This window comes from Gobius niger, assembly GCF_951799975.1.
Source record: "Gobius niger genome assembly, chromosome: 7".
NCBI lineage: Eukaryota > Metazoa > Chordata > Actinopteri > Gobiiformes > Gobiidae > Gobius > Gobius niger.
In genome coordinates, this window is record NC_136858.1 from 22,824,838 (window position 1) to 22,835,177 (window position 10,340).

Genomic DNA, 10,340 nt, shown 5'->3' on the forward strand with positions numbered 1-10,340 from the left:
AATAAATGATGTGTTTGAGATTGATTTGGGTTTTTCTTTATTACTCTATTATTAATTCATAGATGACGATATGCCTTCATCATCCTCTTCACATCAAAACCAATTAAAATAGGCTGACTTTAAAATTACTGTTGAATGTTACATGTATTAATACCGCCCTCTAGTGGAACAGTGTCGTCACCGCCGCCTGAGCCCACGCGAGAGCTTGTGACGTCACTCTCTGAGCGACAGAGTCATCTGGAGTTGTGGGAACAAGACTCCGATGTGAACAGTTTTTGCTTCAAACATGGTGAAATCTGGCAAACTTCGGTCCGGAACAGGATCGAAACTAAAACGATGGAAGAAAGGACACAGCAGTGACTCCAACCCGCAGACCAGCCGCTATAGACAAGCCGCTAAAAGTCGTTTCTTCAGCCGACCCAGTGGTAAGCAGCTGCACGTGGATCAGGGATCGGGGCTATGGGCCATTAGCTTTCTGCCTCTGATCAAAACACTAGCATATTGTCATGTACGATGTCATCACGTTATTAATAGATTGTATGTAACTGCATACATTCAAAATAGGTTGAACCAGGAACGCGTTTCTAAATCCTGTATGTTTACTACAATCTAATATAACGGGGCTGAATGAATGAGTATTACTATTTTTTTTGTTTCCCCACACAACTCATGCTTGCCACCTTTTCTGAACTATTTCAACCTGCTGCGGATTTGCTTTAATTTTTCTTGAATCTAAAGATGTTTTGTGCAGAAAAGATGAAGCTGTACTGTAATCTCACACATATCCTATTATATAAATATCCCATATAATGTAAAAATGGTGTGTAACTATTCAATTAAAGAAAAGATAGTTAAAGTTAAAGTCAAGTAAACTATATTGTAGTGACATTTTGCCTGTGTTGTGTGACACTTTCTTTTATTAATCCGTTTGTAAACATATGCCAGTTAATATTTGGTAGTAAATATTACATATGAACTGAATCAAACCACATTTATTTATCCCCTGACAGCTAAGAGTGACCTTACTGTTGATGCGCTGAAGCTGCACAATGAGCTGCAGACAGGTCCACTGGAGGTCAGAGATCGTAAAGATGCCTGCAATATGGAAGAGGAGTCCGGGGAGGGACTGTCAGACAGGACTGCTGGCACCTTCCTCAGTGGTTTGTCTGACTGCTCCAACCTCACCTTCAGGAAGGTCCAGCGCTACTGGGAATCCAACTCCGCTGCCCACAAAGAGGTTCACATGGACTACAGTAATGTTTCTTGTTAGTCTCTTCTCTCTATTAACTTCTATTGTTATAGATCTGTGCAGTGTTGGCGGCTGTTACCGAAGTGATTCGTTCTCAGGGCGGTAATGAAACAGAAACAGAGTATTTTGCCGCTTTGGTGAGTCCCGCTTTTGCATAGGTTTCTGTCTTTACAAATAATTGTAATGTCACTGGCTGTACTTTGACTTTTAGATGACCACTTTAGAAGTTGTGGATTCAGGAGAATCACAGGCAGCAGTTGCATATCTCCTCAACCTTGTCATGAAAAGGTACTTCTTTAAAACTATCATTTGGGCCAACATAGATATCAGTAAACACTCAATTGATTTCTATCCCACCCAGAGTACCTGCTCCAGTTCTGATTTCCAAGTTCTCAGACACCAGCAAAGCTCTGATGGATCTTATGTCGAAACAGGCCACAAGCGACTCAGGATCAGCACTTCGATGGGTAAGATAATCAGTACCATTAATGCTTACAAAGAAATCTGTGAAAATGTTATGTTTGTAGATCCTGTCATGCCTCGCCACCTTATTAAGGAAGCAGGATGTCTCAGTATGGACTTATTCATCCACTCTCCAGATTTACCATGGCCTACTTAGCTTTGCTGTGCACAGCAAGCCTAAGGTATTGAGTCTTGCCTTTGGAATAATGCATAATAGGTTTGTTTACCCTTGGATTCCCCTGTTTCAGGTGCGTAAGGCGGCGCAGCAGGGCGTGTGCTCAGTTCTCAGAGGAAGCGATTTCCTATTTAAAGACGATGCTCCCACCCATCATCCTGCTGCTATGACGACAGCCAAATTCTGCATCAAAGAAATGGAGCAGGCCGGAGGTAATTTCCACTCGGCTGTTTTGGCACAGTTTAGAATACATAACAATAAAGGTTAGCATAGTAAAAGTATAGTAGTAATTGAGTTTTTTCCTTACTTAGGCAGCAAAGAAGACACCACTACCCTACACATGTTGGGCCTCCTGAAAGAGTTGATCGGGACTTTTCCACTTGGAGCAGTCAAATCCTGTTGTGAGACGCTGCTTAGAGTGATGACTCTGAGCCATGTGGTGAGAAAACTACAGTCATAACTTATGTTAATAACCAACCACTTCTCGATAAATAGCTGAGATCCTTTTATAATGTTTTTAAACAGTTGGTAACCGCGAGTGCCATGCAAGCCTTTCACAAACTTTTCAGCTCCAAACCAAATGCTTCAGTCCTATCTCCAGAGCTGAATGCACAGATTATCACGGTATGTGCAGTGTTTGTAAATCTTTAGGTCCTTTCGCAATAATTTAGTAATCAACACCTTCTTTCCTTAGGCGCTTTATGACTATTTACCCAGTGAGAATGATCTGCAGCCTCTCCTGGCCTGGCTAGCCGTTATGGAGAAAGCTCATGTTCACCTAACGAGGTATTAGAAACCACTCTGATTGTGTCGTGCACTGTGGCTCATTTTGAACTGCTTGCATAGTTAATGTCTTTTGTTTTTTTTTGTAGTTTGCAGAGTTCACTGAGTTTAGGACATCTCCCTCGACTCTTCTCTGCTGTCATGTCCTGCCTGTTGTCGCCTCATTCTCAGGTGGTTTCCGCCGCTACCAGCACCCTGAAGGTAGGACGCGATTGTACTTCATATTGTGGCCTTTCAAAGATGGAGATTTTGTTATCGTCTGATCTTTTTTTCTATATATTTCAGACATTGTTGACGGAGTGTGTTGCGCCTCACATGGAAGAGATGGAATTGGTCACAGCCAAAGCTTCGGGAGGAAGTGCCTCCTACATATGCAAATTGTTCAAGTAGGTTCCTCCGAAGTTGTGTCACAAGAAAAATAAAGCTTGTTGTCTTATACTTGTGCTTCATACTGTATTTTATTCTTCAGAATGGCAGAAGAAGGCCTCTCTTACCGCTTTCACGTCTGCTGGCCCTTTGTTTTGCAAATGTTGGGCTGCTTTTATAAAACGGCTGGAAAAAAGGCTCATCCCATCATGACCAAGGTAAACGACAGGCCTACTCACATTTAGCAGTGTGTCTATGGCAACCACAGACTGAAAAGCACTGTTAGACATTAACTGTCAATGCTGAATCTATAAAGATCCCAGACTGGCATGGTTGCTAGCTGTATGACCATTTTAGTGTCAATTTGTCCATTATTATTTTTGCCCATTTCCATGACTGATTCTTTTACCACCTCAGTGTAAAAACGTCCAGGGACCACAGAAATCCTTATATTCACATCATGAGAGCTACCGCGTAATTGTTGACTTGAGCACAATCCCTTTGTCCTTTAAGTAAATTCAAAGTAGCTTTCTTTAGTTTCCCTGATGTCATATTAATGTGTTTTGCAGTCGCTTCAGTCTTTGGCAGACCTACGCTCCACTCCTCACTTTGCTTTCACTGGAGAGTTGGATCTGGCCGTGGGAGCTGCTGTTGAAGCAATGGGACCACAAGTTGTATTGGGCGCTGTGCCTCTGAATATCACTGGCCACGAGTAGGTCCCATGTGCACACAGTATATAACGCAGGCTATGTGTTTGCGCTAGTTTTAATTTTTCTTTTCTTTTTTTCCCCCCGCAGTGATGATTTAGAGTTTCCGCGCAGCTGGCTTATTCCTGTCATACGTGATCATGTGAAAAACACTCAACTTGGATTTTTTAATTCCTACTTCCTTCCTCTGGCTTCAACCCTGAAAAAAAGAGGTAACTGCAGTGTTTCTATGAATTAAGTGATATCGACTGATACCCTCAGTGTGACTGTGATTAACTAATATCTGTGTTGCTGTAGCCGAGGAGTTGGAACAAGCCGGACAGAAACTCGAGGCCAAAGTTTACCAGACGCTGCAAATCCAGGTGTTGTGGCAAAACTGGTGTTGATGTTGTGAAGATGTCCTGTCAAAGTGTGGAAATCTAAGTGTGAATATTTGTCATAGATTTGGACTATGCTTCCTGGTTTCTGCACTGGTTGCGTCGACATTCTAGCATCATTTAAAGGCATCGCCCGCCCTCTTGGCATGGCCATTAATGAGCAATCAGACTTGAGACTGACTGTGTGCCAGGCCTTACGCACAGTTATCAACAAGAGCTGCCCCACAGGTGCAGACGCGTCAGTATCGTCTCTTTTGATGTGGTTGCGCCGACGCTAAACGATGATGTTGTTTTGCAGATGAGGAGAGAGCAGAACTGGGGAGATTCTCCAAAAACTTTCTTCCAATTCTTTTCAATGTGTACAGCCAGCAGCCGCCTGCAGGGGAGTCTGGCACCTACAGGATGGCTGTGCTCGATACTATTAAGATCTACTTAACTGTAACAGAAAAGCAGGTGAGTAGAGAGGTTTATAGATGTGGAAGAAATATTGGAAATAAAGCCCCCACCTGAACCAAGCACATTGTCTTCACTTCGGCTTTACTCAAATCTAAAAGCTTCTTGGAAACAAAAACACAACTTATGAGGGATGAAAAAAGCAACATTAAAGCCACAAAAAATTGACAAAAATGTGATGACAAATAATGACATGACATGACAAAAACCCAATGAAAAAAAAATAATACAAAAACATAACAAAAAAGGCAATAATAACACAAAAGCATTACAACAATGCTTCAAAATGTGATAAAAACACAGCGACACTTGCACCTATAGTCATTGAGAAGTTTTTAGATTTGGGTAAAGCCAAACTGGAGAAAATGTGCTCTGTTCAGGTGGGGGTTAAGAGATTAAGTAAAAGGCTCACTGAATGTTTGGTCTTTGACAGTTTTCTTCAGAAAGGCAGAGCTTCTTTCTCCTTTGATTATTTACTATCCTGTTATTTACACCTTTTTTTTTTCTCCTCCAGATGATTTGTACTTTCTTAGCAAAAGCCAATGAGAGATTAATAAGTGGCACCGACAACACAGAGTTCACTCGGTGTGTACATACATATATTTCAGTGTCCTTTTCTTTTTTTTGTACTTTTTATATGAACTTTGCTATTCAGTACTTTATTTCCTCCACAGGCTTGCGATGATGGATCTAATCGTTGCCATGGCGCCCTTAGTAGACGAGGCCACGATGACTCAAGCGTTTAAATTCATCAAACCCTATTTAGAAGTAAATCTGGTGGTTTCTTTTGCTGTAAACACGTCCTGTACAGTTATCCTTCAGTCTAAAGCCATTGTACGCATTCACAGATCAAGGAACCCGGGATGCAGAAGAAGGCCTACCGTGTGCTGGAGGAGCTGTGCGGAGGAGAGACAGAAGAGTGTAAAACATTTGTGGTTAAAAATCTGGAGACGCTCAAAGTCAGCCTGCTTGAAACTTTGAAAAACGCTTCTTCACCAGCTAAACGGGTGCGTCCATGATTCACACTACATTAAAAGAAACTTGCTTGTGATTGGATGTTTGTTTAATCTCTGTTTTGTTGTTTTCAGCCAAGACTAAAGTGTCTGATCCACATTGTCAAGAGTCTTGGAGAAGAGCACAAAGACTTTATCACTGCGCTATTGCCAGAGGTACATTTACACATGATGATGGTAAAGTCACTGAGCCGTGGATGTTATTGTGCGTGTGTTTCTTTCAGGTTATCATCTGCACAAAAGAGGTGTCTGTCGGGGCTCGTAAAAATGCCTATACCCTTCTGGTGGAGATAGGAAATGCATTTGTGCGTTTCTGTGGCAACCCAAAAGGTAATATAATTAATGAAGACGATCAAAGCAGATATTTTGCTGATGAAACTGTTAAAATTCTGTTTTCATCCTAGACGCCATGGATCAATACTTGGTGTTGGTTTATGCCGGACTCACTGGCTCAGTCACGATGATCACCTGCACAATTTTAGCACTGACTCGACTGGTGTTCGAGTACAAAGGTATATTTAAAATCAATAAAAACTTCACAGGTCAGACTGTACACTCACTAGAACATGGCTAGCACGATTATAGTAACCGCTTAACCGAGTGCATCTTCTCCAGTTCCGCTTTACCCAAGTCTAAAAGCTTCTGATACACAGACTATAGGTCAGTGTGACGCCTCATTTGAAAGCTAAGACCTACAAAACGGATCTAAGCTTCTTCCTTGTTGGGATTGTCAAGTTTTTGCCCTTTTTGTTGCTTTTTTTCAACATGTTTTTGTCACTTTTTTGTGGCTTGATCGTTTACAAAAAAACTGAATGCAGACAAAAAAGCAAATAAAAATGCATCAAAAGTCAAGGAGGAAGCTTAGGGCGCACTCACACTTGACATCCGAACCGTGCCACTCTCCAGCTCGTTTGAGGAAAGGCCTGGATGCCCCGAACGGCCTGCGCTCACACTTACACAAACGAACCGAGCCGTGGCCGAACACGAGGAGTTGTTTACAAGTGTACGTGAGCAGCAGCAGCGCAACATAATGCGGAAGAAAAAAAAAACTTAAACAGCTGCGTGAAATAATGTCTACTTTGAGCCCTGTCAAATCTCTTCACTCCACTTTTCTTTGCATTTTACTACAGTTTAACAAAAAGGGCTATGGTGAATATAATAATCGATTTTAATAAAGCAGAGAAATAGAGAAGTGCGCGTCCCTCTGTCCCGCTCAGCTGAGGCGGGGGGTGGAGCAGCACCTGCCGCTCTGAGCCTTTCTTTGGAGTCATAGCCTTCAAAAAAGGCTACGAGAACAGAAGATATGACGCTCAGTTTATGTCATTCATTGCTGCTTCGGCCACTGGTTAAACAACTTTATGTTGGTGAACTCCTGGAAGTATAGACTATACTTTGTATACGCTACATTGCGACAAAGCACTTAACACGAACACGCACCGAAGTCACAAGCGATAAAAGCACCCGCAGGTTTTATCTGTCCCACTAAAGCCTGCGGACAAACCAGGTACAGCAGCAGTGAAGCTCGGACACAGGGCGGGAGATGCGCAGCCGCTCCCGTATAGTCAGCCCGAGACGTGCGTGAAGCGGCCAGGGAGTCGGGAGTGAGCAGTCGGCATGTGGCCGGGGGTCCGGGGAGCCGCCCGGGAGCGAAGCGGTCGGGGCCGGGGAGACGAGAGCGAGGCAGCCGCTGCTCTGTTTGATAAATACAGCCTTTTCTCACTGTTTTACGTGACAAATTCAACCGCCCACACAACCGCCGCTTGTATCCGTGCGTGTGCGCAAACACGAGCAACCGAGCCGCGCTCTGGCCCGCCTCCTCTAAGCGGGCCAAAGTCCGGAACCGAGTCCGACTCGGGATTGATTGCACTCACACTGCACAAACGAACCGCGCAGAAGGGGCTTCCAGCGCTTGGGCGCGGTTCGGATGGACAAGTGTGAGTGCGCCCTTAGATCTTTCCTGTTGGTCTTGGCTTTCAAATGAGGCGTTTCACTGGCCTATAGGCTGTAAGCTCCAGTCAAGAAGCTTTTGGATTTCGGTAAAACTGGACAAAACGTGCTTGGTTAAGGTTAAAAATGTCATTCGCTTATTGAACATGAGCACAGGATGTGATGTAAGAAGAATTAAACAAAACATTTATCAATCTCGTGCGGCCATTCCTTACAATAGGGCCCCGATGAGTGACTTGTACTTTTATCCTTGGAATATATGGGATTCTACCTCTTTCTTTGTCATCTGTCTTTAGAACATAGAAAAATGATGTAAGATTACGATTAATACTGTACTTGCCACCTGTATCATCTAAACTAAACATTTTGGAAAACATGAACAGCATTACAGCTTCATATGAATTTATCTTTGCAGACGCCATAGAAGTTGGCACAATGGAGCAGCTCCTGTACAACATCTGCATCCTGCTGACTTCAAGGACAAGAGAGATTGTTAAAGCTGCCCTGGGTTTCATCAAAGTCATCCTCTTCGTCCTGGATCCCAAAACACTGGCCTCCCATGTCACTGTCATGGTACGTGACGTTTATGTCTGTCTTAAAGTTTAGCAGATTGTGCTTTCTCTGTTGACAATGATGCCCTCTTCGTACCCTGCATGGCTAGATGGAGGGTGTCGGGAATATTAAAGATGACGTAAGGAGACACTTCAGGACCAAACTAAAGAACATTTTCACCAGATTCATCAGAAAGTTTGGGTGAGTAAATGAACTGTATCTTTTGTTGCATTAGCTTATTATAAAGCAACAATTTTATATTAAGTATAGATTTTTTTTCTTTTTCTTCAAATTTTCTCGCTTTTCCACCCTTTGTGTACCCTTTTTCAGTTTTGAGTTGGTCAAGAGCATGCTGCCTGCGGAGCACCACAAGGTTCTCACCAACATCAGAAAAGCAGAAGCTCGCAGCAAGAGGAAAAGGCAGGCTTCAGAACACCAGGATGACTCTGACGATGACGACGAAGAAGAAGAGACACCTAAGAACAAGAATGAAAGGTACAAAGACAGTTTTCATTGGTAGCCAGTATGTTAACGTCAGTAAAAGATAATGATGCAGAGGGCTTAATTTGATCTGTTTTTTTCTTGTGTTGTAGTATTGAGGATATCTTGGCTGAGTCAGACAGCGACATGTCAGAAGATGAAGCTAAACCCAAGAACGCTCAGAAAAAAGGGAGAAAACAAAAAGCTAAAGCCTGGCTCAAAGAAGGAGGAGAAGACGATCCACTTAACTTCCTGGATCCCAAAGTTTCCCAGAGAGTTCTAGGTGACTGACCGACTCAATTTATCTCAGTTCATATATGGCTTGCTGACACATTAAAACATTGGGCTACTCCACTGGAAAAAGTCTGAACGCAACCTTTCATCCTGATGTTTTGTGTTCTCATTGTTTCATGTTATAGCCACCAATCCGGAGCTGAAAAAGGGCCCAAAGAAAGCCCACGGCTTCAAGGTGACGTCAGATGGACGACTTATCATCCGAGACGATGAGGACGAGGAGAATGTTAAAGAAAAGGGTGTGTTCATTTTTACAGTTTATGAGATGTTTACCTACTACTTTTTGACAAGTCTGACTCCTTTTTTGCAGATGGAGAAATGGATGACATTCTTGAAGAGGCAGGAGTTAAAAGTGTAAGAGCTCTGTACTGTATGGCTCTCATTGAGTTGAATTACTTTAGAAGATAAGATAAGATAATCCTTTATTGATCTCACAACAGAGAAATTCACTATTTAATAATAATTGCTGTGTTTTGTTTCTTAGAAAAAGACACAGAAAAGAAGGTTCAAAGATGACAGCTTAGATGATGACATGGACATCGAGCCAGATTTAAAGTATAAAGGTAAATCACAGCATTTATCTTTGCCTTTCTAAAGATGTATTAAGACTAAGCTTCTGTTGTTTCAGCTGGAGGTTCTGGTATCCACAGGCCATTGGCTAAAGACACTGGTGCAGAGTATAAGGCAAAGGTACAGTTTAAGAGTATGTGGATGGTAGTGTCTTAAATCACTGCAAAGGCTGAATGTGTTTGCTTTTTTCTGCACAGAAAAGTAAAGGAGACATAAAGCAGAAAGGAAAGCTTGATCCATACGCATATATCCCTCTGAGAAAGGCTCAGCTCAATCGCAGGTATGGTCACTATCAGTGGATATTTACAAAGGCCTTTATTTATGCTACTTTTTTGTGTCCCTAATTCTGTGTGTTGAACTTGTAGGAAGCGTGCCAAACTTCAAGGCCAATTTAAAGGTATGGTACGCGGGGCCCAGAAGGGGGCGCTATCTGGAAAGAAGATGCAGAAGAAAAAGAAGAGAGCGTGAGAAGCGCCTTGAAACTACATTATGGACTCAAAGAATGTTTGCTTTTTAAAAAGATTTCAATTTATTTGGTGTGAAACCAAAAGTCTGAGGAGTGATGGAAGCAACAAGGTCCTTTTACAAAGAGTAAAGGAAATGTCCAATATTTGAAGGTAATTTATATGGCTGTGGAAGTTTGAAAATGCTGTGGATAAAACTGTCTCTTCCTGGAATTGCTTTGTTCAGCAGCTTGATGGCATGGATTATCCCTTTGTAATAAATGGAGGGGAAAAGGATGAATCTATCAATGAGCAACTCTCTGTGTTACAATAGATTTAGATTTCATAGAATTAACTGTGCCTGCATTATTTATCATAGTCCTGTGATTTATACCTTAAATATTTATATATATTTGAGATCAGGTTTTAGACGCTGGATTAAGACCTGCACATTTTGTGATAAGACGTA

At 42.3% G+C, this 10,340-nt stretch overlaps 1 protein-coding gene across 1 annotated transcript; it reads left to right on the top strand.

Moving 5' to 3' along the window:
* The first annotated feature begins 234 nt into the window (after positions 1–234).
* rrp12 (ribosomal RNA processing 12 homolog) lies at positions 235–10,096 on the top strand. Its single transcript, XM_079560373.1, has 34 exons — positions 235–425; positions 1,011–1,237; positions 1,303–1,386; positions 1,461–1,537; positions 1,611–1,716; positions 1,777–1,893; positions 1,960–2,098; positions 2,198–2,325; positions 2,412–2,510; positions 2,581–2,672; positions 2,759–2,870; positions 2,955–3,055; positions 3,139–3,253; positions 3,605–3,747; positions 3,833–3,954; positions 4,040–4,104; positions 4,185–4,347; positions 4,418–4,572; positions 5,087–5,157; positions 5,247–5,340; positions 5,421–5,579; positions 5,661–5,741; positions 5,810–5,915; positions 5,990–6,097; positions 7,948–8,105; positions 8,194–8,285; positions 8,415–8,579; positions 8,678–8,847; positions 8,984–9,097; positions 9,169–9,212; positions 9,343–9,421; positions 9,487–9,548; positions 9,626–9,708; positions 9,794–10,096. The coding sequence occupies exons 1-34, from the start codon at positions 287–289 to the stop codon at positions 9,894–9,896; spliced, it is 3,873 nt and encodes a 1,290-aa protein (XP_079416499.1). The 5' UTR covers positions 235–286; the 3' UTR covers positions 9,897–10,096.
* Positions 10,097–10,340: the final 244 nt, after the last annotated feature.